Source organism: Mesitornis unicolor, unplaced genomic scaffold, assembly GCF_000695765.1.
Source record: "Mesitornis unicolor isolate BGI_N332 unplaced genomic scaffold, ASM69576v1 scaffold9155, whole genome shotgun sequence".
NCBI lineage: Eukaryota > Metazoa > Chordata > Aves > Mesitornithiformes > Mesitornithidae > Mesitornis > Mesitornis unicolor.
In genome coordinates this window covers 29,939-56,029 of record NW_010186182.1, presented here as the reverse complement: position 1 = coordinate 56,029, position 26,091 = coordinate 29,939, and the positions used below count along the sequence as shown (strand labels likewise).

The 26,091-nt window shown below is 41.4% G+C and overlaps 1 protein-coding gene across 1 annotated transcript in view; it reads left to right on the top strand.

Annotated features, from left to right (window-relative positions):
- Positions 1-207: 207 nt before the first annotated feature.
- The window catches only part of DOCK5 (dedicator of cytokinesis 5), a gene marked incomplete at its 5' end in the record, with an annotated part of 38,068 nt that continues 12,184 nt past the window's right edge, over positions 208-26,091 (top strand). Inside the window, 27 exons of the mRNA XM_010185078.1 lie at positions 208-306; positions 453-525; positions 1,647-1,750; positions 2,182-2,374; positions 3,335-3,432; positions 3,902-3,991; positions 4,520-4,620; positions 6,098-6,232; positions 6,950-7,061; positions 8,205-8,275; positions 9,267-9,373; positions 9,824-9,960; positions 10,616-10,711; positions 11,653-11,751; positions 14,419-14,513; positions 15,403-15,481; positions 15,989-16,089; positions 17,123-17,181; positions 17,636-17,790; positions 19,397-19,482; positions 19,759-19,915; positions 20,446-20,486; positions 20,595-20,685; positions 21,553-21,672; positions 22,514-22,603; positions 23,394-23,498; positions 24,827-24,968. Coding sequence (XP_010183380.1) covers positions 208-306; positions 453-525; positions 1,647-1,750; positions 2,182-2,374; positions 3,335-3,432; positions 3,902-3,991; positions 4,520-4,620; positions 6,098-6,232; positions 6,950-7,061; positions 8,205-8,275; positions 9,267-9,373; positions 9,824-9,960; positions 10,616-10,711; positions 11,653-11,751; positions 14,419-14,513; positions 15,403-15,481; positions 15,989-16,089; positions 17,123-17,181; positions 17,636-17,790; positions 19,397-19,482; positions 19,759-19,915; positions 20,446-20,486; positions 20,595-20,685; positions 21,553-21,672; positions 22,514-22,603; positions 23,394-23,498; positions 24,827-24,968 — 2,836 coding nt within the window. The remainder of the gene's footprint in view (positions 307-452; positions 526-1,646; positions 1,751-2,181; positions 2,375-3,334; positions 3,433-3,901; positions 3,992-4,519; positions 4,621-6,097; positions 6,233-6,949; positions 7,062-8,204; positions 8,276-9,266; positions 9,374-9,823; positions 9,961-10,615; positions 10,712-11,652; positions 11,752-14,418; positions 14,514-15,402; positions 15,482-15,988; positions 16,090-17,122; positions 17,182-17,635; positions 17,791-19,396; positions 19,483-19,758; positions 19,916-20,445; positions 20,487-20,594; positions 20,686-21,552; positions 21,673-22,513; positions 22,604-23,393; positions 23,499-24,826; positions 24,969-26,091) is intronic.

Here is a 26,091-nt window from a genome sequence, read left to right as displayed (position 1 = left end):
CATTAATGAGATACGTAAGAAAATCTTTAAAGACTGTAAAACTTTCTAAGTTGTGACACTCATTGAGTTCCCTTGACTGTGAACCGTGGGCTTTGAGTAACTCTGACAGTTATATTCATTGAAAATTTCTGACCTAAGAAACTTTCTGCTTTCATCCTAGACCTTACCTTTCCCTTTTCCCTCCTCCCCTTGTCTTTTTGTCCAAAGAAAGCTATCCATCCTGGTGCTGGTTATGAGGGCATCTCCGAATATAAGTCTGTTGTTTATTATCAAGTCAAGCAACCTTGCTGGTATGAAACTGTAAAGGTAAGAGCGCGTAATTTACTGTCTTGCTTCCTTTGTGTAGAAAACAACTAATTTAAAACCAGTAGGTGCCTCAGTAGCAGAATGTCCTGTAAATGGACTGCAGATGGAGAGTGCTGCTGCTGCATTTTTCATTGTATTATGTGCAGGTATCCATTGCCATAGAAGAAGTCAGTCGCTGCCATTTAAGATTCACTTTCCGACATCGGTCATCGCAGGAATGTAAGTATCAGAAAAGATCTGCAGGGATCACAGTATCAGAGAATCAAGAACATTAGGGATTGGAAGGGACCTCCAAAGCTCATCCCGTCCAATCCCCCTGCCGGAGCAGGAACACCCAGATGAGGTTACACAGGAAGGCGTCCAGGCGGGTTTTGAATGTCTGCAGAGAAGGAGACTCCACAACCTCTCTGGGCAGCCTGGGCCAGTGCTCTGTCACCCTCACTGAGAAGAAGTTTCTTCTTAAATTGAAGTGGAACCTCCTGTGTTTGAGTTTGTGTCCGTTACCCCTTGTAATGCTGTATTCTTCCTGCTCTCACTGAGATATTTTGAGTATCAAAGGTGTAGTGCTTGCATTTCTACTTGTTTCCAGAGTTGTGGATTTTCTTGAAAACAAAGGAAAATAATTCAGACTTTTCACAGCCTTAAAAAAGGTTTGGTGCTGGGTTTGGTCTAAAAGTGAAATTAGATAGGGAGCAACGTGTTAGCTCTCTTGTTAGACAATTGTCAGTGCTTATTGCTGCTTTGGCTTCTCAGTGTATGGTGGTATGTTTAATTTATTTCAAGGCCTTCACAGAATTCAGTGCAAGGCCTGGTGGGCTTCTAATGGTCTTCCTATAGGAGGTTTTCTAATTAGGTTAATGAAAGGCTAATGAGAAAGTTAGAGCCAGAAGTTTCATCAAGTGACTTCAGATCCCTGAAATAAGATCAATAATGTGTGAATAAAGCCTTGAAAGGCTCTCAACAATCCTCTTAAGGTGCCTGGGAGGTGCAGTGGCAAGCTTCCACATCAATACTTCACAAGCAGATTTGCAAAATCCCAACCTAAATATCTATACAATTATCCATGCCCATCTAGCAGCACAATTAACCACTAAAATTGTGTGGTGAGATGATGCTTCAGAGAGGAAGGTTTTCTGTGTAGTTGCAGGTACCTATTAAGTGCCTTGGGATGAGAGGGAAAGAAAGAGAGCTCTTGCTACTGTGGATCACAAAGTTTGCTAGCTCTGTGTCACTGTTGTGTGATGCTATTAAATAAAGAAGAAGCTGAACACAGCTGCATTATGCATTGTATGGTCATAAATGAGACAATTCCTAATAAAGGTTTTTCTTTCTGTTTGCAGCTAGGGATAAGTCTGAGAGAGCTTTTGGCATGAGCTTTGTGAAGCTGATGAATGCGGATGGAACAACGCTGCAAGATGGCAAACACAACTTGATTGTTTATAAGGTAAACACCATTGTTGTGTAGATTTTAAATCTAGGATAATAGGACAGCAATTTTTATGTTGTTTTAATAACCAACGTGTGGTGGGAAGAGAGACCCAGTGCCGTTAATCACAGTAAGAGGAAAAAGGTAATGCTTTGCCATAGAAAGCTACAGAGTGAGGTGGTCAAAAAGCTTCCTTAAACACTGTGGCTTGAATCACTGAAAATAACTGAATATAATCACTGAAAATAGTAAGTATGGGTGACTTCTGTTCCCTGAAGTTAGAGGCCCAAACCGACAATGTGAGTAAACAACCATAGGCATGAAAAGGTGTTTCAAGCCTTCAAAGCTGTCACTGTGTTGAAGTGTGTCTGCAGATGAGAACTGCAAGAAGTGAGGTGAGGTGTGCTCAGTGTGAGATAAGCCTTGTCTTTGCTGTGTTCAACCAACAGGGTGATAACAAGAAGATGGAAGATGCTAAATGCTATTTAACTCTTCCTTGTACCAAAACGGAGGTCGAGGAGAAGGAGGCCCTCTCGGGGAAAAATCTGCACCATCTGGCCAACTTCACACCCACTAAAGACAGCACAAAGGACAGCTTCCAGATTGCCACTTTGATCTGCTCCACCAAACTTACCCAGAATGGTAGGTCTTGCATTAGCAGCCTAGAGGTATCATGCTGTAACTTTGAAATAAAGAGGGCACTTTCTTTATGCAAATTATTTTGATGTTGCAGCATGTATGGACATAGAGCTTTAACTTGAATCTTCCTGTTTCATGTGTCAATGGAAGCCCAGTCCCAGTATTGCTGGCATCTAATTGCCAGTATGAGCTATAAAGGTATTTATGCAGCTGCTAGAGACCATGTCACGTGAGAATTTGCTACCAGTGTTAAATTGAACAGGTTTGTCAGCATGCATAGAAATTACACCTGTCAGTGACTGTGTATGTTTTCAGAATCCTTTTGGTTTAGGGCTAAACAAAGCAAGGTGTAGCTGCTGCAAGATGGGCAGGAGCTGTTCTGCTCACAGTGTGAGTTTGGCTTAAATTCAGTGCCATACTGGAACATCCGTGTGCATGAGGACTAAATCTGACTTTCATTACCCATCTGACGTGCAGGCCAACCACATTTGCTTTGAAAGCCTCAGCTGTAGTGTGTAGCTAAATCTGAGGACCTGGGATGTCACAGAACTCTGATAAATAGCTGTGCAGCTTAATGTAATTCTTACTGGAGATTTCAATTCTAGCTTTAAGAACTATCTCCGAGAGGCTGCTCTAAAGTAAACACAAGCATTAGTAAGAAAAGTCATGCACCCTAATAAAATTCCTAGCTTGAGATATCTTGAGTGAATGAGGAGCCTACCAAATCCAAGTGCCTTTCTTTATCAAATTACACCACAGTTTCCGTTTATAGCAAAACTTAACTTTCTTGCCAAGATGAAAGAACCATCTCGAGGTAATATTTTATACATCACTGTGACTTTCCCTTGCAAGTTTGTTTTCCTAAAAATAACCTCTAGTGCTTGTTCTGTATTGTTCTGCAGCCATTAAGTCAGCTGTGGTGGTGTAATGTCTTTCTAATTGCTGATGCTCTGTCCTTGCCAGTTGACCTGCTGGGCTTGTTGAACTGGCGCTCGAACTCTCAGAACATAGCTCACAACCTGAGGAAGCTGATGGAGGTGGACGGAGGAGAAATTGTAAAGGTATGCAGAGAGATTTGAGTCTTCTTTAGTGTGCAAACACTTACATATGTGCTTGGTGTTGACCTTGAAGGGTTGTAATTGTGTGGTATTCGAAAGCTTTGTGTTTAGGCTAGGAGACTGCTTAGAGCAACAGGGGAACAAAAGCTATAGTTTGCCCCAAATGCTCTTTTTAGTGGCATTCACCAGAATTACAGAAATTAAATGTTACCAGGATCAGGGAGATAGTGGTGACTTTATAAGAAAGATCTTCCTTGCTATACTGAGGAAGAACAGTGTGATGATCATGACAAGCATATGAATGAATACAGGACTAAGATCCCTTTTAAAATATTATTTCATGTACAGCTTTTACATTTCAACTGGGCTAGGCTGGAAGGGGAAAAATGATCCAAAGGAGAAGGCTCCTGTGCAGAGTTCCAGAAGCAGCTGTCTTTTCCCAATCTTTTCCTGGTTTTTTTTCTCCCTCTAGTTTTTGCAAGACACCCTTGATGCACTTTTCAACATCATGATGGAGATGTCAGAAAATGAAACCTATGACTTCCTTGTGTTCGATGCACTGGTGAGTGAGTCTTTTCTTGTGGATTTAGAATAGTTGTTTTTCAGTCTGTTCCTGGTGCTTCCTTGAGGTGACCAAGTGGTTTTTTGTTCTGAGAAATAAATCATATTTAAACACTTCTTAGGACACTTCACCGGCTAGGACTGAGATACTCATTGAGCTTTTTAGTGACCACAGTGAGAACAGTAAGAAATGTTTATGTAATTTATAGTAATTTCTTCAGGTAACTTCTTGCATTAAGGCAATTAACAGAAGATAAAAACCTGATTATCTATCTGAAACGACTTGTTCAGAGTCACAATGCTTTCCTATCCAGCTGCTGCTATATCCTATCTTCTGAGCAATGATGCAGTCACACACACCATGGTATTTAGTCACTATTAGAATATGAACAGTGCTATCTGTAGTATTAACGCTATTGGAGAAACAAAGAAGCAAAATAAATGACAAGGGATTAGAGACTGAGTTATGTTTGAGTGAGTTAGAGGTTGTGCAGCTCTGTACATGTGTTTCCTTTCTGATTTTTGGCAGGTATTTATTATTTCTTTGATTGGCGACATCAAGTTCCAGCATTTCAACCCTGTACTTGAAACGTATATTTACAAGCACTTCAGTGCCACCCTGGCATACGTGTGAGTATTGGTAACCACAAACCCACGGGCTGTCATTCAGGCAGAGTCTCACTGATAGTTTCGGTAAACTATGCTAATGTGGTAGAGGCAGCACAGACCACATGAGACCTCTTCTCTGCTTTCAGGAAAGAAGGAAACCCTGAAATTACTATTTTTGCCCTGTAAAAAGTTTCTATTATATTATTCTTTTCTGTCATGGAAAACCATATATCAGACTCTCTAATGACCTGTAGTCTTCTGTGTGTGTGTTATAAAAGCATCTGAATGTTTTTCAACCTGCTTTCTAATGATAACAGATTTAACGTAGTCAGACTGTATACATCTCTCCCTTATAAGTTTGGAGTGCTTTGGTCTAATATTGCTGCTAAAAGATTGGCAGGAGGGTTAGAGATGCCAGTTACGGGTATATGCGGAAGGCAACGGAAAATAGAAGTTGGTATGCAGGGGGATGGTGGTGAAAATTGATGAAAGAACACAAATTCATAAGAAATCTGGTCTGATAGGTATTGCTGCTTATGGAGCCATTTTGTTTGCCTGTATCTGCCTCAACCTTTTCAACCCATCCCAAAATTGCTTTGAGCAGAAAAAAGTTTGACCCAGGAATAACACCCTGATCTCTCCAGCTCCTTGATCTCGTGCCCCTCAACCCAATGGCCATTACCCTCATGGTAACAGGCAACTAAAAAGTTAAAATTGAGGGCAAAACAAGAAACTAAACTCCTTTTCCTCTCTAAAAATCTCTTCTTGGCAATTCCTAGTCCTGAGTATCCAGCCTCTTTTAATGGCTGTCAACCTAAAGGTAATTCTGTGAGGAAACACGGATCCACACAGCTCTGAAGTCCCCATCTCTTCAATTGCTTTCTGCTTCCCTGCCCAGGCCACAATCACTGCATACGATTTCCTTTCCTTCTTCCCTGTAACCTATGGAAGATTCGTCATTCTTATTTCTCTTTACTATAAATAAACCTCTTTGATTAATGGGCACGTTGTATCTTAGCTTGGTTGTTCCACTGCCTTTTTTTCCAGCTTAGCTTGACAGTGTGATACCTGCATAATGCCAAGTAGACTATAATGTCATATATAGTGTCCTTCGTGTGCTCCAGATGCCAGAATCCAGCAAAGCAGGGGATCTGTGCTTTACAAATGGGAATACAAACACATGGAGAAGGTGTCAGGCCACTTTCAGTAGTAATGGGTTTTCCAGCTTCCTGAACACTTCATTTTAGGGGAAAAAGAAAAGCAGATCAAGAAGCTGGAATCTGTAGACAATTTTGTAGACTTCTTTGAGAATTCGTGAGCTGGTTATGAAAATCTGGCATCCCCTGAAGCCAAGGATTTCAGAAGGAAATGGGCTGTGAAGAGGAACTCCTGTCCGTTGTCTCATTATTAGACTGTAGTTCCTCTCTGGAATACGGAAGCTGGACTTACACAGATGTTTATGTCTGTATTTGTTCTCCTTTTTGCTTTATTTCCAAAGGAAACTCACCAAAGTACTGAACTGTTACGTGGGAAATGCTGATGACTCCAGCAAGACAGAATTGCTGTTTGCTGCTCTGAAAGCCTTGAAGTACCTGTTCCGGTTCATCGTCCAGTCACGAATATTGTACCTGAGGTGAGACCAAGGTCACTGCCGTCCTTGCGTGTCCTTTTGGAAGTCACTGGAGTTCCTTCCAGTCAACACCACTGGAGGGGATATTCTTCACCACATCCTCTATCCTTAAATTATTAAGAGGAGTGTCCTTCTGCCCGCTGTCTGTAGCTGGAGAAAATAAATTGAAATACCTGATTTGAAGAGGAGAATCCTTTTAGCCACCTGTAGCATGCTATAGGCAGTGTATGGTAGAGCTGAAAAGGAACCTGTTATTTATTAAAAAAATCAAAACATGGAATGACTTCCTCATTTGAAGAAACTTCTAAGAAAGAAATGCACACAGAGTTACTTGTTAGGGTGACACATTCAGTTAGGATATGGTCAATGACAGTGGATTTACCGTACCATCAAAATGTCTTTTCAGAGGTTTATAGTGAGAGTTGGGAATCCTTTTCTTTTGTTAATTCTAATTTTTTTTGTTGTTTAATACAGAATAAGCTACTTGATTCACAGAACCCAAGCAGAGTTGGATGCAATGGCAGTTGAAAACGTGCAGCTTTTCTCTTAGAACAGATTTAAATGACTGCAGAATCCCTGATGCCATTTTTAGACTCGTGTCTTTGTAGGAGGAGATTGCTTTAAGATGTTGTTCCACAGGATAAAATCACCTTGCAGCTACTGTGGCACTTTTAGCCTGGATTTATGTGTATAACTGGGGTTTTCTTCTGTTCTTTGTAGGTTTTATGGGAAAAGTGAAGATGGGGATGAATTTAACGATGCAATACGCAAGCTGTTCCTCTCCTTCAACGTCCTCATGGACCGGCCTTTAGAGGAAGCTGTCAAGATTAAGGTAAGCATAATTTGCAGCGAGAGGTAATATCTTTTATTAGATCAACTGATACAGCTGGGGGCAGGCAGAAAAAGGGACAAGCTTTGAGGCATGTAAAACCCATTCGGATGAGTCACACCACCTCTGAATGACTGTTTTAATGAACTGTGTGTCCAGGAAAGGAATATTTAAACACTGAAGTTTATCAAATAAAGATGAGAGCTGTGGCTTTGCTCAGAACCCTTCAGCACCTGCTAGGGTGAAAGCTAACCACCAGCAAAGGTGTAATACACTGCAGTGTGGAAGGTGCTTCAACCAGGAGCACCAAGCTTGAGGGCGATGGAGATAGAAACATTGAACCGCTGCTGAAGTCACGTAATGCTGGGAATGAAAGTAATGAAAAAACAAATGGTTTCTGAGTATATCTTAGATCTTATACTTGCTCGTTTTTCCTGGTGTCAACTGGATTATGAACCTTCTGTTCATCCTTTGAGGAGGAGCAGAACAGCCATGCGGTGAGGCTGTTAGATTGCTAAAGGCAATGAGGCTTTTAGATTGCTCTTCTTCTTTAAGTTCTTCTAGCCAACGTGCTTCTCTCTGTTTGAAGGAAAGATTAACTCTAAACTTTTAATTAGCACTTGGGTGATTTACAGCCCAACTTTGATTCTTGTGGCAGCAGCCACAGAACATCACCTTTAGACCTTCAGTTGCTGTTAGAGCTGGTTGTCTGGATGCTACATTTACTAAAGCCATGTTAGTACCTAGATAACTTATTACTGTGTCTGTGGACATGCTAAAGTATGCAGAACACTGAGTCAGTTTAACTGACTAGCGCTTTCCATGTCAGGCTGTAAGGAGCATAATCCCTGCAACTGCAGGGTGTTTGCAGAAACTGAAGATCTTGGCTACGAATCCTTCCTCCTGCACCTTTCTGCTCTGCACTGCAGATGCATGGTTGCTGGAGGCTCTTTGGATGCTTCAGTTTGATCTTAAGCCAGTTCTCTACAGGTGTCAGCATATTTGCTCTTGACAAAAGCTAGATTTGCCATGGGAGCTATGGGCATTGTTGTTGAGACTTTTAACACCCTTTCAGAATGAACTATCTCATTTAACTCAGTTTCCATGTGTGTTTTATGTCCTTGTGTTTTTTTTTTTATCTTGCAGGGTGCAGCTTTAAAGTATTTGCCAAGCATCATAAATGATGTCAAACTAGTATTTGACCCTGTTGAGCTCAGGTAACCACATTAAGTTTGCTTGTCCTCTAAACCCAGCTCATCTCTTGGGAAGACTTTTGGAAAGTCTCCTAAAAACAGCCGCTCTGGTTATGACATGATGATGCATGTACTGTGCGTGAGTTTGAGGAAGCGCTTGCAGCGCTTCAAAGGAAGTCAGTTTGCCTCAAAGGAATCTATGCATATTTCTTAGGCACTTTGAAATTTTACTGAAAACCAAAATTTGAAGTCTGGGGAGTGATACATTGAAATATTGTGCAAGTTTCTACCAATTCTTAATGATTGCTTCTGAGGTAAACAAAAGTGTGTGACAAAGGCATAGCCTTGGTCAGGAAAACTGAGGTTGTATTAATTCAGGAAATTCACAGCACTCTGGATTTCCATTCTTTGGTGTTCATAGCCTTGCCCAGAACCTCCTAACCATGCCTCCTTGTTCTGACACACATAATTTGCTCATAAACAGTGGACAGACAGCAAATGTAGGTGGAATTTAATTTAATGGAATCTCAGATTGAAATGAGTCATCACTTGATGAAAGGGGCATCTGGAAGGCTACGCTCCTGTGATTGTACGTAACAGTGTTCCAGGTTTCAGCAGTGGTCTGCTGAAGGGTTGCAAAATTCCGCTTTCCTTTTCTGTGAAAGTAACTACGATTATCTTGTGCTGGCACTGGAGGGCAGACAGTGTTGCCTCTTTATAAGCTTTTGTGATGTATCTGGTGTGTCTTGGGCTGCAAGCTGCATTTTAGGAGGTTTAAAAGAAATGAAGCCTGGTGTTTCTGAATACTGTTAAGTTTTACTAAAAGTCCTGTGCTGAGCTTTTTGATAACAAGTTGGGGTTTTCTAGTAATTCGCCTGGAGACAGTTTAAGGTAACACGTCCGCACAGTGACACAACTGCTTGACTTGCCCAGATGCAGGACGGTGTCAGTGTAGGGTGGGATTGCACTGGGTGAAAACGCTGACCTGCTGCTTATTTTGTGGTTTGCACACCAGTGTCCTCTTCAGCAAGTTTATCCAGAGCATTCCTGACAACCAGCTGGTTCGGCAGAAGCTAAACTGCATGACCAAGATAGTCGAGAGTGATCTGTTCAAACAGTCTGGTAAGTTGCAGATTGAAGTCTCTGGATTCTGCATGGAGCCGTGTGCCTCTAAAAACAAAAATGCCTTTCAAGTTCCCATGTCCTTTACATCAGTTATCAGTGGTAGTCTACTGTTAAATCCATCTTTAGAAATATTCCTTGCCATGGTGGTTTCAAAACTGGAACAACCGAAACTTCTTCTTGCTGTTTGGTGTTTATAAAGTGCCTAATGCTGTAGGATCCTGATCCAGTGTGCTGCTTTAGACAGACAGTGAGCTCTTTGATGCAATGCACGTGATTACAGATTTTTATGACTCTAGTCTGTTAGTTGTAGTGGATTTAAGCACGTTTTGGTGTCCAAGATAAAGTTATGAGCAGAAAGCTACCGCGTGGTACCCATGTGTACTGAATGATGAAGAACTTTCTGAGACCAACAAGATGTGGTGCTCTCTTTGATTTTATTTTTTTTAGAGTGCAGAGATGCTCTTCTGCCACTGCTGATAGATCAGCTCAGCGGCCAGCTGGATGACAACTCCAAAAAGCCTGACCATGAGGCCTCCTCACAGCTCCTTAGCAACATTCTTGAAGTCCTGGATCGGAAAGATGTGGTGAGCATGAACTGGGAAGGGTGCGAATTAAGGTCAATTCTTCTGTTGAGAGGTTATGGCAAAGAAATGTTCTGAGCTTATGTTTTAAAGAAGTTCTGATGTTTGCAGAAGTAGTTGCATTGCTGTATAGTTCATTTAATATCTTTGCATGTACAGTAGCTGTGTCTAAAAAGGAGCCATGAAAGCTTGAATTAGTGGTTCTCACTACAGTATTAGCAATTGCTTTCCTTTCAAGGGACCAAAATGTTGTTCCCAGCTACTTTGGTGGCTTGTTGAAGTCACAGAAGTATTTGGTTTCCTGTTTTCTCTGCTGTAAAACAGGGACGAGGATCATTCTTCAGTCTGGACAACACAGTTACTCGCCACGTTAGTCATGGAAATTTATTCTAAGCTTCTGTGAAAATAATAGTTTGAACTGAAAAACTATTCAGGGCAAGCAAATGCCAAATCAGAGCAGGATGAACTATTGAAGCTGGTACAGATCAATTACGCTAGCTCCCCACAAATTGTATACCTACAGTATTTGAATCTATTTGCTCATGTGTTTTTTACATCCTTTTTTTTATTTTTACAGATAATGACTGTATGCATTATATACATACTGAACAGTATACATTAAGGATTGTCTCACATTTTCCTTATTGGGTATCCCCAGGGGCCCACTGCTGTGCACATCGAGAAGATCATGGAGCGGCTGCTGAGGAGGATAAACCGCACGGTGATTGGCATGAGCAGACAGTCTCCACACATTGTGAGAGCCTTTTACTTGCCTCGGTTATTACTTTACCATTTGTTATCGTGGAATTTATTCTCCTGGGAGATTTCAGTGTGTAGCAGTGGTTTATGAAATCATCTTTCCATTTCCTGCAGCACTTCTGTGCCACTCAAACGTGGCTTTTGGTGGTTTTCTGAGAACCAGGTATTAAGATACAAATTGTCCTACTCCAGCAGCAGTTTGAACTGAGTCACAGTTGGCTGTGATGTCAAGTTTCTGTGAGCCCTTGTGCACTGAGAATTTGGTTTCAGTGCAGTTCCTAATACGCAAGGAGTCTTTGCTGAAAAAATGCTCGTTTGTCACCCTGGCTGAGTAGGATTAAATGCTGAAGGGTGAGGCATCTCTAAGGGACATTTCTGATTAGTGGGTGGCATCTTAGAAGGTGTAGCAAGTTGATTCGTTTTAATTTACCCTGTACTTCATGTACAGAGAGATGGAAAAATCAGGAGCTGGACATAGATAGTAATGTGTTATTTTTGATAACTCTAAGGTCAATTTAATTCTATTACAAATACATCAGCTGTGAGAATTACAATTGGCCATAGTAAATCTGAAAGTCATAGAGTCAATTAAGTTGGAAAAAGCCTTTAAGATGTGATGAAATGGTTTGTATAAGTGTGCGTGTGTATATACATATATATGTGTGTGTGTGTGTGTATTCCATTGTTTGGAGGATGTGTTTTTCTGGCAATCTGTCATCCCTGGGAAGAAAGAAAGCTATACCCAGACTTCATGCTTGAAATTGAGGAATTCTTGGCTGGTTTGGAGTAGAGGACTAAGCAAGGGGCGAGACAGATCAGCAGCATTGTGACCAGTGATACTTGATTAGGCAGAACAACTTTTTTATGCCACAATTTGAACTTAACAGTGCTTAATACAGGAAAATAATCAAATGTTTTGGTCTTTTTCTATTCCAGGGTATTTTTGTGGCCTGCATGACAGCCATCCTGAGGCAGATGGATGATTCCCATTACACCCATTACATCAATACTTTCAAAACCAGGCAGGACATTATTGTAAGTCAGCTTGGCTGGGGGATTAGCTCAGTCCATAAAGAATTCTGCTCTGCTTCTGAAAGGTCATTTCAAGTTGCTGTGTTCAGTTTGGAGTGCGTATATTGCATTCATCAGCAGTGACTTATGGGCACCTAATGCCACAGCCACTGGGGATATATTCACATCACCCCTGCTGGGTATACACTGTGGACATTGCTGACTCAGGAAAGCCTGAGAGCAGCATTTGTAACATTGAGTAAAAATACATTTAATGCCTGTTTAAGTCTGTGCAAGTAAAAAATCAGGAACCAGAAGAGTAAATGAGGATGAAAAGAAAAAGCATTTTCCCCTCACTTGCTCTGTGTCTATTTGTGATCCTATTCTCTTTATCTCCTTCTTTCTTATTCTTTCTCCTCCAGAGTTTAATGAAATGCTTTAGTGGGCAGCAATGCAAATAGTTCCCTCTGTGTTAAAAACTGTGTGCAGTTCATGTCCCCAAGGCTTTCAGTATGAAACCAGGCGAAACATTATGTATGAAAGCAACCAGTATAAAACCAACCAACATTAGGTTGCTGGGTTTTTTGAGGCCTTTAGAATTAACAGCTCTGTCTGGATTTTACCCCAAACTGCCCAGAACAAGTCAGAACCAAACCCAGTATTTGTGCAAGCCTCTGAGGCATGACACAGCAACTGTTCTGGCTTTTTTTTTTCGGTCCCTAAACTCCTTGTTTTGCAACTTAGAAGTGCTGTAAAAGCTAGATGAAAACCCACAAGAGTATGTTTGTAATTCATTTTGGATAGCAAGGTGATCTCTGGAATTGCTTGCGATCTGTTGAGCAACATAGCCACCTACAGGACACACACATTTCTGTCTCTTCTGCCTCTAAAAGGCCACTTGTCTACATTGTCTATGGAGAGCACTCACCATCGAGTTTTAGAATGGCTTCTTGTCCTACCCAAGTAATTTTTTGGGAAGAAAGAAGCAGCAAAATGAAGTACATTCAGGAATTGTGCTAGTGTTCATCAAGTGAATAGTGGAAAGTTTTCAGCAGGGTTATATAGAAATATATGTGTTTGAGGAAGAAGGGTGCTAGGAAGGCAAAGTGATGGATTTTGGAAAAAGGTGGATTCAAAGCAGAATTCAAAACAAATTTTATGTTGAGTGGGCTTTAATTCAGAATTTGTTCTTTTACCTAAAGAGGAGTTGAGTTAGGAGGAGACCATTGTAAATCCAGTTCAAGTTTAAGGTTGAACAGATGCTCAAAGTCTTTCCTGAAGTGGAAACTTCAGATTGAAGCCCAGCTTGCAAGCTGAATACATCTTGTTTTACCATGTAATTCTGCATCTTCTGACTCAAATAGAATATTTCTCTTGTAATCTTGTGTGCATACATAAATCTTCTGTATGAAGACATATCGAGAGGGTGAATTATGTCATCATTAAAGCTACTTGCATATATTTGAAACAGATACTGGTCGAAAATAGCAATTTGTAATCTGACTTTTACAAATCCTTACACTTAGAGACACAAGCCCATGGTTTTGGTGATGTAGTAGTTGTTAGTACCAATTAAACACTGCATTTTGCTTTACTGCTATAATTGTTTTTGTTGCTTATTGTTGGGTTTATTTGCTTTGGTATTTTCAGCCCTGGCACTGCATCATTACTTGGTTGGTTTAACACCGTTATAAGTTAATTCATATCTTCAAGGTGCCCCATGTCAAGGCCAAACCTTTCTGTCAAGCTCTGATTTAATAACACCTAAAGGTTTTTTCCTGAGGCAGCACCAAATGCCCATTTCTCCCTCCACATCACTGTCGCTTGCCAATTCTTCAGAGCAAGCTGTTCAGCTCCACAGAACGTTTTTTGGCTGGAGATCTTTGCAAGGTGGTGATTTCTCATGTGACCTCTTCTTGTTCGTCTCATTTTTGAATGCCAATGTGCTGTCTTTGTAGAAAATAGAATCCATTTAAATGCTCATCGGTAGCGTTTATATCTGTAGAGACCACAGTATAGAGATCAATATTCTTGATATTGCCTTCTCTGCTCATCTCTCTCCTTTTTCCTTTTCCTTTCTCCTTACTCTACAATTCAAGCTTGCCTTGCCCAAGTTTTAAGGTGTGATACAGCTTTGTGTGGAGCACTTTAATGTTTGTGCAATAAGTGTCTTTCCTACAGTAATGTATTCTAAACCATGTATCTAACAGCATGTTCACTACCCATGTTTAACTGTCCTCCTTAACCAGAAAAGACTTAACTAACTGGGGAAGTGAAAATACATTATTATTTCCATCTTTATAGAAGATACCGCATAGGGCTGTTACACTGTTGTCATTCAGATATTTGGAAACAAGTCCTTGAGTATTGGTTTTTCTTCTTAATCCTGCTTGTGCACCAGAGCTCCCCACAACGCAGCTTAATTCAAAACAGTACAGACAGATTTAATTAAACAGATCATGTTCTGTGGAATTATTTCTCCTCTGTAATTGAATGGATGAGATGTCAGAAATAATTTAGTTATTGGAATATACCCACACAATAGAAGATCCTTTTTAGGAGGTACAGTCTATCGATTGCTGATCAATGCAGTCGTTAATCAAGGCAACTGCAAACATTGGCATTTCCCTGTATTTTCATGTGGATAACAGACAGCCATATTTAACCTGGTGGCTTTTATTTTTCCAACAGGACTTCCTGATGGAAACATTCATTATGTTTAAGGATCTAATTGGAAAAAACGTCTATGCAGCCGACTGGATGGTGATGAATATGATGCAGAGCAGGTATGTGGTTGCTTCTATTTTAAGTCTTGCTGCTGCTTGGGAGCCTTTTCTGGTTCTGAAAGGAGGGTGACTCACACAAGCAGAATCTCTTACAGATTCAGGGTGATTTAAATTAGATTTCAGTAAATTGTAGTGTCTGCCCATTTATTTTCATGAAAACCATGCAGTTGTTCATCAGTCACCTCTATCTGCTGGAGCGTGCAGCACAAACCAGAGGAGCCTTTTGGGTTTCAATCCTGGGGGGACCCCATGGCAAACATAAAGCTACCATTGGACGTAAGTGTGGCCTGTAAATTAGAATTGCCCAGGTTTGCTTCTGCTGTGGACTTTGGCCTCGTGTGAGGCAATCTCTCCTGCTAAGTCTGTACAATTTCAAATGGCTTTGGCTCAATCTATCTGCTGTGCTAGGAGCAAATCGTGGCCAAAACCTGTGGTCCAGGGCCTGTGTCCTGTGAGTTTAATGTTCCCACAGGACTGGGGACAGAATGAAGAAACAAGCATATAGCTCCTATTTGCATGGCACTATCATGCAAGTCATCTTCAAAACAGAGGCAGAGCACATTATTTGAATGTTTCAGTGGTGAGGATAGGCTAAACCTAAGAGAAGCTGCCCTCTGGAATGGCACTGCACTCTCAGAGAGATTGGGGGATGCAAAAAAGTATTACCTGTTTTATCTGCCTCCAGTCAAGGGTTGTTTTGTTCAGAAGCAGGAATAACTTTCCCTGAATGTCCCTCTGCTGGGAAAGAGGAGAAATAGCAGTATAGAGGAATACCTGTCTTGTTTGGGAGCATCCATCCCTGTCTCTTACACGTAGGAGCTGTAAACCCTGAACTGCAATGTTATTTTTTCAGGAGCCACCATTTATTGGATGTTTTTATCTCTTCCAGGGTTTTCCTCCGGGCAGTGAACCAATTTACCACTGTGCTCAACCGTTTGTTTCTGGATCAAGCAAATTTTGAACTCCAGGTAATAGTTCCATTGTATCTGGATTTTCTTCCTGAAAAGCAGAAAGAACAGACAGATCCCACTGTTAACAGATTTGCTGACACAGAACACGTCCATAGTCTTTATAGCAAAGCAGTTCTGAATTACAGAGCTGTGGTTTGTGCAGCACTAAGTTGCAAGCAGATGCAACTGCTGCAGGCTTTGCAAGGTCAAGTTGAGCAGTGTGCTGACTGCAGCTGATTTGTGCTTGACTAGCTGAGAACAAAATACGGTACGGGTGTACGCATTGTCACCCCGTTTAGTTGGAAAGTACAAGCTAAAAAGAGTGAGGAATTTTAAGTTGCTGTGTGCTTCTGGCTTGCTGTGGCTGAGGACTCATTTTGCAGCTCACTGTTGGTACACTTCCACATGAACACTGACCTGGGAGACTGCAGCATTTGGGGCTGTGTAGCATTTTTGTGCTGCTTTTCTTTTTATTGTTGCTTTTCCTTTTTCTTCCCTTATTTTGGACTCATTTCTCTTCCACAGCTCTGGAATAACTATTTCCATTTGGCAGTGGCCTTTCTCACTCATGAATCTCTCCAGCTGGAGACCTTCTCCCAAGCCAAACGCAACAAGATCATCAAGAAGTGAGTTTTCCTTTGAAGAAGCTTCATTTGTGCTGTTCCAGACGTAGCCCATGCAATCTGAGACAAAATATGCCATGGAAGGGCTTGATTAGTGAACAATGATGAAGGGAGGAGGGGTGCCTAGGACAGATGTCAGGTCTTTGCACTGTGGATGTCTGGTCAGATGGATCCTGAGTTGTCTGAGCTGAAATTAAGCACCTTGCCAGAAGTGTCTCTCCACTGTAAGGTCTGTATTAGAAGGCTGCCATAGTTCCCAAAGCAACACCTTGTGCAATTCCTCAGCTGCTGTGTAGGGTAGGTAAGCAAGAATCCTAAAAGCTCTGCAACATTTTAGTCCCTTCTCTTTGCTTTTCTGTTTGAAAGCAAGAGTGCTTCAGAGGCATTCATCAACCCAAAAGTAGTAGTTTTTAATAACTTGGCCAAATTCAAAAGGATGCTGAGCAGCTTTTACTTCTCTGTTTAGCTGGAATCAAGTGCCTAAATATGTATGTAGATCTGGACATAGAATTTTGTTAAGGCATACACAGTTAATGTTTGCCATCTTTTTTTCTGCAGTAACAACAGCTTTAAGAAGCCTGTTAATTAAATATTCTTGTCAGCAATTAAAGCTTCAGGGAAAAACACCAAATACCACAAAACTCTGGGTAGAATTGCATGGAGCAGCAGGGCTGCAGCTTTATTCTGCTCTCGGGGAGTCTGCAGTCTCCTGCCATGATGGCCCAGGGCCGTTCTCTTCCTCTGTGCGTTGAGCATTAGTGCTGGGCTGGGTAAGGAAGAAAAGAGATGAGGTGAGCATCTAACAACAGGTATGAAATACTGAGGAACTCCTTAGTAGACCCTTAGTAGGGAAGACAGCCTGTGGGACCCCTTGGTGGAAATGCTCAGCATATTCAGGTTTGCACGTGGTGGTTTTTTTTTAAGGAGAGGGTAATAGATTTTGTGGTTTTGCTATTAAATTGCTTCAGCAACCTTCCAAAGGTAATTCAGTATGTAAGACTTTCAAATATTTTTTCTTTCTAATACTATTTCCTAGGTACGGGGACATGAGGAAAGAAATTGGCTTCAAAATAAGGGATATGTGGTATAACCTGGGTGAGTTCCAGCTAAAGAATTCTCTTTATTCAAGCTCTCAAGTGGATTTCAAATCCTTTATTTCTTTCTAAAAGCTCTGTGTGTTTAATGTGGGGAAAATACATTTAAGGTTCAGCTGTTTCAGAGCACAAAATCTCTTTTTTCCTTTTTCTGTTAACAGCTTGCAAAAGCTGATCGTTTCTCATGTCAGCTGCTCAGATAAGTTACTGGATTTCTTGTAAAGCATGTTCTGCCATGTGAAGGACAAGAGTAGAGTTTTTCAGACAGCCTTTGTGATTTGCAACATTGGGTGCAGTTCAGTTCAGTTATTTTCTTGCACTGCTCCTGAATTTTGGAGCTATAATGTATTAATTCTACCTTCAGTAGCCATTATCCACATAAAACATGGATTTTAAGCAGAATAGCTGTATTTTATGATCATTATATGATGTATCTGACTTGGACTTTCTTGCAGGTCCCCACAAAATAAAATTCATTCCAGCAATGGTAGGCCCAATCCTGGAGGTGACCCTGGTCCCCGAGCCTGAGCTGCGGAAAGCCACCATTCCCATCTTCTTCGACATGATGCAGTGCGAGTTTAACTTCAGCGGGAACAGAAACTTCCATATGGTGAGGGAGCCGTCTCTCTTCAGTACAGATGTTCCACAGTGTGCGTTGGGCGAGAAGGGGCAGAGAACATTTGAATAAAACCTAAATAACTAGGAAAACCCCACACAAAACAAATGTTGTGCCAAACGTTTTGGGAAGTAATTGCTAAGTGGTTTGTAGGAGTCAGGACTCTTCCATTTTGTCTCTGGCTGTACCTTTGCATTACTTTGCTAATTAATGCATTTCTCTGTCTTCATCGCTTTTGCATATGTGTGAATACCCGCATCTAAACTGTGAAGCAATTTGGAGACCCTAAGAGAGTACTCTAAAAAGTAATGCCTATTTACATTTGTAATAACCATATAAATTCCCTCCAGACAAAGCTTTGGCTGTAGATGTAAGTCACTATAAAGAAAATTGCCGGACAGTCAGGTGTTAGGCCTGTGTAATTGCTCACATACTGACTAATCCCTCATTAACTTCAAATTTGACAACACTTTTCTGAATATTGATGCCACCATTATGGAAAGGAGAGCCAGTGTTACAAAGGACAGAAATTATCTGCTTGAGGCTACACAAATAAAAAGACAGAGCAGGGAACAGGACCTGGATCCCTGAGTTTCAATCCTGTGCAAATTTCTCCATAAGTCACCTTTTATTGCTACCAGAAAGTAAGGAAGGAAAAAGAGAAGCTTTCCTTTTGCCCCAAGGTTAAGTTTTTCACTGCGGTTTCTAAGGACTTACTCTTCCACTTTCCTCTGGGGATATCAGATATTAACATCTCGCTGGCAGGCCAGGAAGGGACACCGTAGTTACGCTGTAGACAGTCTTCTCCCTGGAGATGGGCAGGAGCCATCCATCCAAAAGGCAGCCACCTTGGCATTTCAGAGGGTTGTCAAATGTGACGTGCGTCTCCCTAAGCACCATCCTCACACCAGCTTAGACCCCACGGTGTGCGTATGGGATCTTTCTTCCCTTGGGGTCAGCAGTCTTTGGTGTGGTCAGCCCCAGGGTCTCAGGGGTTTTTGGAGTGGGTAGAAGGAGCAGGATGTGTGTGGCATGGATTTTCCATTCCAGTGGTATCTATATAATAGCTACGGGTGTAACTGAGACCATATACTTGACCTGCATGCAGATAACAGGGCATATCTCCATCACTAGACAGGTAATCACACAGGACTTGGCTCTTACATCATGAGAAGTTGCTTTAATTAGTAGTCACAAGTGTTGATGATGGCCAGAAAGTTGTGACTTGACTTAAACTTACAGTAGTAGTTCAGTTTCTTTAGGGTGGGTGGATGACCGTTCTGTAAGCTGCAATGCTGCTTCACCCTGGCAAAACTGCACTGCTGATGGATGGGGGAGAAGGGCAAGAATTACCCCAGAGCATGACTTCCCAGTGACTGTAGGGTGAGAGAGGGAGGATTTGTTGCTCCAATCCTGTCATTTTTTTGCTGCTTCTTATTTTTATTCTGCTCCAACAATGAAAGCATCCCCTAACTTGGCTTGTAAATCCAGCATCTGATGGCGGGGCCGTTCAGAAACACCAGCCACAAGCATTATTCATGTTCAGACCACACTCTGGAGAGTTGCTGTCTTATTTGATTGTGGGTTTTTGCCTTTTCAGTTTGAAAATGAGTTGATAACCAGGCTGGACCAGGAAGTGGAGGGTGGCCGAGGGGACGAACAGTACAAGATTTTGCTGGAGAAACTGTAAGTTTTATAGAGAACATGAATGATCTCTTTTACAGTTTAGTTGGCTGTGTTTTCTAATGCAAAGAAACCCTAATTCAGAACTCCAGTGAATATGGGGACAGTGATCTTAGTGCTATACAGGTATTCGGAGTCTTTATTCACTCTCACTGTCAGAGTCTCTATTCAGGAAATGTATTTGTAACAACTTTTTGGGCAATTTACACTGACATTTTGCTTACCACCCAGCAGAACCGTAACTGAGCATTCCCTTCTGTTTTCGGGGTGTGTTTGCAGCCTCCTGGAGCACTGTCGGAAGCACAAATACCTGTCCACATCTGGAGAAGAGTTCACTCTGCTGGTCAGCAGCCTGCTGGAGAACCTGCTGGACTACAGGACAATCATGCACGACGAAAGCAAGGAGAACCGCATGAGCTGCACCGTCAACGTGCTGGTACGGGGAAGGCTGGGTTTGGGTTCTCCTTCTTTACCGACCTGACTTCTGTGGATTCTTCAAGGACTTTTTTTTTCCTTTGTAGGATTTTAAGTAATTCTTTATGCCATTTCTATTTAATGATGAGCACAAATCAGGCAATCGGCAGCTTGAAAACGTAGGAAGATGTACAGTCCAAAGTCAAGTCACAAGGCTGGTCCTTGTCTACGTGGTAATTTGAAGCCTTGAAACACAAGTGGCAAGATGATAGCTGGAAAGACATGGGCTTAAGTCCCTGTTCCTCTACAAAGAGTCTGTGTAACTTTGGACAGGTCACCTTCTGTCTTCAACTTACCCCTTTTCTAGAGGTGATAGTCCCACCTTCTGTTAAAGGGATGGTTGCAGGGATGTGTGCACCCAAGTAGGCAAAATGACAGCAAAGATCTTTGAAACATTTAAAACTGATGCTTAAGTCACTTGTCCAGAGATTTTTGTGCAGATCCATGGTGCTTCACATTGTAAAAGTTTGACTTTTTTTCTGGTTTTGGCAGAATTTTTATAAGGAGAAGAAACGAGAAGACATCTATATCAGGTAGGCGGTTTCCCTCCATAAACATGTGTAGAAGAGTTTATTTTGGTGTTCTGTACACTGATACAAGAGTCCTTCACAACAGCTAACAACTGCTTTTCATTTATTTAGGTATCTTTATAAACTCCGGGACCTGCACACGGACTGTGAGAACTTCACAGAGGCTGCATACACCCTCCTCCTCCATGCAGAGCTGCTCCAGGTATTACACTAAAGCAAATGTTAGCTTCCACTGTCAGGAAATGGTTTATAAATGAAGTCCAAGCAGCTCAGAATAAACATTTCACTTTATTTTTTGATTTGTTTTATGTGACTTTGCATTACCTAGATCCTAGAGGTCACTAAGGAGCTTCACAATGCTGCAAATTGTACAGCGACTAATTGGATGAAAGCAAAACCCATATTAGCATCAATTTGTTACATACTGTTGGTGAAACAGAGTGCTACAGTGAGCTGGGAGAAAATGGCCACATTTGGGGTCATAATACAGCCTTTTTCCACTTCTGTGTGAACGCTGTGAAATGTATGAGTCTAAGCCATCTTAATTTGGATTTGTCCACCTCTTCATGTCTTCCACAGATTAATATAATAAACCATAACCATTCAGTTTTTGTCTCTGCATAAAACGTTAAGCTAAAATCACACCAGTTTTGCAGAGAGAATTAAAGTTGCATTAACATTTTAAAGTTATTTTAAAATATGTGACTAAAATATTGTACCAGTTCAGGTTGATTCTTAAACTGATTTTAAACAAACTTCTAATGTAGAAAAAAACAGAACTGAAGCTTTCTGGCTGGAGTGGTTTAAGAAGTTACTGCTTACTGACTACTTGCTATTGTAGCCATGCTGCTGAGATGCAGTGTTTGTGTGTGCATCCCTAGTTTACGTTAATAAATCACAATTCTGTTAGCTTATATCACTGCAAAACTTCCTCGTTCTCCCTTTGCATTGATGATTGATTTGCCTTGGATGCATCCCTGTGGAAGGTGAATCTATGCACTGTAAGGATTTGTTAATCTGAAAACGTTCCCGTTTTTCCAACTTTGCCCCTTTTTTTTCTCTCTACCAGTGGTCGGAGAAGCCGTGTGTCCCTCACCTTCTGCAGAGGGACAGCTACTACGTCTACTCACAACAGGAGCTCAAGGAAAAGCTCTACCAAGAAATCATCTCCTTCTTTGACAGGGGCAAAGTGAGTGTCTCTGCAGGGTTTGTACAGTTCTCCAGTAAATTCTTGCCTTGGTGCATGTACCTGGCCAAAGTTGGTTTTGAGGGTAAAAGCAGATGTAATTCTGTCACAGGCTTTGATGCTTAGGCCTGGCTTTTTAATTGGGACCACAGTGCTGGTATAAGCAGGGCATGTATTTATCCTGGTGGTATTTGAATCCTCCTATCGCCTTGTTAGTCAAAAAGCATCTGAAAAACTAACGCTGTTCAAGACACTGGGTGAGAAAATATTTATCCTGGTGGTATTTGAATCCTCCTATCGCGCCTTGTTAGTCAAAAAGCATCTGAAAAACTAACGGTGTTCAAGACACTGGGTAAGTGAGAAAATTATCGGTGTTTTCCTTGTTCTGGGTGATGGCTTTTGTCAGGGTTTTTGCACTGCAGTCAGCATGGCTTGTCTGGCTGATGCTGAACTTGGTTTAGTTGTGTTTTGGATAGATGGTTCTACATGAGAGGCAGTATTGGAGTAGGAGGAGACCACCTGGGCTTCTCTCGTTTGCTGTTTAAACGCATCCTTCCACCTCTTTGTGCCTCGGTTCTCCCTGTCAGGAGCGACAACAGAAACCTGGCTTTGTAAATCACTTTCAGATCTACAAATCAAAGGAGCTGTGTGACTATAGTAGTTACTGCAAAAAATGTACAGCGTGGAGTCTAAGGGAAAGTTGGCAGTGCATTAAAGTACTGCCTCAATTAAAATCAGCTGAACTTTTTGTTTACCTATCTGTGGTAATAAATACTTTTAACTGAGTCTCTTATTTCTCTTGTGCTCTTCTTTCCCCACCTGCTTCCCTTCGCCCTCCATGGAGATGTGGGAGAAAGCCATTCAGCTGAGCAAAGAGCTGGCTGACATGTATGAAAACAAGGTCTTTGATTATGAGGGACTTGGGCATCTCCTGGTAAGACTTTATTCTCCATTTTCAGCAGGCTGCTGACTGCTTAAATTAATGTTGCTGAGTGGATTAAGCCCAAAATACATTTAGGTTAAAGGCAAACAAACCAACGTAACCTCTATGGTTTTGCAAAGCTTAATATTAGAAGAATGTTTGCATAATTTCTTTCTAAAGTGTGTGGTTTTGGCTTTGTAAATAGCATGACAATATCATGTGCAGATGTTTAGCATTCTTGGTGTTAATCAAATAAGGTAACATTTGCATGCTGTGTTTTCAGGCTCCATAAATCTCCTCATCGTGTTATTTCTGCGGTAAAACTACCGTGTGTGAACACACAACTATAGAATCGTCTTGGTTCTGAATCCTGGTTTTTAGTGGATAAAGATGTAACCAGATGGTCTTTATGTTCTTTCCTATGCGAATCATCTGCCCAGTTTTATTTCTGCCAGTTCTCTGACATTTGTCACCATTTGTGTCTCCTCGGTTTCAGAACATATTTGTTTCTAAATAAATATGTTGCAATAGTTAAGGATTTCAAGTATCCTTCTGGAATCCCAAAAACCGTGGCATTGTTCTCATGTCTGCACACCAGGAAATGAAGTTGATTCTGGCCCAGATAAACCAAATATTTGACCAAGTAAATGGATAATTATGAGTTATAAAGCAGTTGTAAAAAGTATTCTGTAGGGAGGACTAATAGATCAGGAATTGTCTCTGGGAATGCGAGCTCTACGGCCTGGCAGTGTCCTTGAATACTCCAAAGTAAAAACGCTGATGATTTTTCTGTCTTTTTCAGAAAAAACGAGCTACTTTTTATGAGAATATCATGAAGGCGATGAGACCTCAACCAGAGTACTTTGCTGTTGGATACTATGGACAGGGCTTCCCCTCTTTCCTCCGGGTAAGAATCCTTCAGCACTCAGGTTCTGGGGTGGATACCCTCACAGTCACAGCTTTCGGAGAAGAAAAAAAGAAATAACTCCCAAGAAAATTCAGATGCCAAACTCCTTTTCCTTTGAATGGCACAGAGAGATCTAAACCCTGAAGTATTTCAAAATATTTCAGTATATAAAAAGAGATAAGTGAGGGACCAGATGTATTCACTGATAACTCTGATAAGTTAGTGTGTTGCAATGGGGTTTGTTAGATGGTTGGTGTGTTCTTATATGGGCTTAAAGAGAATCTAACTTCTGTAGTAGTGCCCTATACACTTCCTCAGAAGTATGGTTGTTGCCATTAGAAAATGTTTAGCTTGTCATTAATTTATCCCATTGCTTTTCAGCCTGAATCAGCCTAATTTTCAGGACACGGATCATTTCAGTGCTCAAGCACATTAGTGAGAGTCTGTCTCACGCAGAAGAATTAAAATGCAAAGATGCTTCCTGTTTGAAATTACTGCTCAGCACTGCTGGATCTATGCTAGCTATAATACGAGAATGTAGCCAAAGTGAGTCAGATGGGCAGGGTGCAGTGTACTGGAAAACATTCCCAAGTATTATTGAAAATTGAGGAACATTTACATTTTCAGACTGGAGTTGTTTGAAGTTGCTGGCCTTAAACGGAAGCCAAGCTTAATAAAGAAGAAAAATGTTAATTTAGGACTGTGGAACAGGATGGCACAGAAGGCTTTCACCTCCAGGTCATGTTTGTGAATCCATCCCTTCCAAAAACCACCACTGCTTGGTGGCCAGTTTGGAAAAATCATTGGCCATGGCCTGGTGTTAGGTCTGTGGTGCACAATTGCCATAGCTGGCCGGTTTGTTAATCGTAGCTGAAGAGAGTTGGGTATGGGATGGAGGTAAAACTCGTGTCTGCATAGGGAGAGCCCTCAGTTAATTTATACCATAAGTGGTCTGGCAAGGAGCATGTGGTTCCCTGTATTAAAGGACTTTTTGGCACACATGTTCTACTTAAAATCAGTCCTGACTGAGGTTTCATGTGTTGAATGTGTGAGTTCTTAGAGTGCTGGAAAACACAAACGTGTTTAGTGATGCTTATATGTGGAACAGTGAATTTTCTAGACAAATACGAGGTTGCCATTGCAGGTCTTGCTCCTGAGAGTTGCTGTGTTCTCACTCCAGCCTGTGTTTCTTCCCTTACGTGTTCTCTTAAGCTAGGAGACAGCCCTTTGTATAACCTACATCTCTGAGACTTCTCTGTGGATATTAGGAAAGCTCTTTCTCATCATTTTGCTTAATGTTAATGCTCTTTTTCGTCTGCTACCCACAGAATAAAATCTTCATCTACCGTGGCAAAGAGTATGAACGAAGGGAGGACTTCAACCTGAAGCTCTTGACGCAGTTTCCTAGTGCTGAGAAGATGACCAGCACTGCCCCTCCAGGAGAAGAGATCAAGTCCTCTCCCAAACAGTGTATCTTTTGGTTCTAAGACATTTAGGCACATTCAAGATCTGCCTCTTTCCTAGAATAACAACATTGGTAAACAGCAGTAACAAGCAAGGAACTCACTGCTCCAAGGAGACTTTGAAGGCGGGTACTGGGCAGGAAACTCAGCCTGTCCAGAACTGCAATAGTGAACTTAAACATATTGAAAAGGAGAGGCAGCTGGATACTGTCAGAGTTAAGCAAATTGCAGTTAGGATGAAACCTGAACAGATTGCAGGTCAGGATTTCTTGTGCCTTCTTCTCAAGCAGGTGGTGCTGACTGCTCTAATATGTGTGTTATTTCTTCTTTAAGCTGGTGACACTCCAAACACCACTAGGCTTAAGATCTTCCTAATTGTGAGCATCGCCAAGTGCAACCGAGTGCAGATGCTTCAGATTCTTGTTTGTGACTTCCAGTCAGTAGCAGGTGTGCTCCTGGAAGATGTGCATCAGTAAAAACCAAGTTACTTCTAGCATGTGTTACACAGGCCAGACGAGAGAATCTGATGGTCCATTTTGGCCTTAAAAGTCAGTGCACAAAGGCACAACTCAAGCAGTGATACCAGATGCTTCCCTTGCAATAAGCCTGCCAAGCGCTAAATCCACACAGGAAATTAAAATTCATTCAAGACCAAACTTGGTATCAAAAAATGCCTCTTCTATTGCTGCTTTGTTTCAGCTATTTCCTTTGCATCTGTTTGTGTTTGTTCTAATGTTTTTGGCTCAAGACGAACCTGAACTGCAAAGTTTGGATCCAGATCTGAACTCTTCCAAAAGTTTGGGGGTGTTTGGTTCCGGGTCTTTGGCATAGCCCCATTCTAAAGGGGAGCAGCTGCATAGCTTGGATCTGGTACAGGTTCTTCTCAGACTCTTGCAAACACCTTCTGAAAAGATGAGGAGTTTGAGTGCCCAAATCTCTGTTGTGTTAGGCAGGGCTTGATGGTTCTGTAGTTTGTTTTAAATTCATGCTTTTTAAACCTCCTTTGTCTCAGGCTCTTTTTTACTTTTTGCTTAGAATCTGCTTCCTTGCTCTTTTATGATAAAATACCTTGTTCTTCCTTTGGCTGTTTTATAACGGCGTACTGGTGATAGCAAATGAGCTGTACGAGG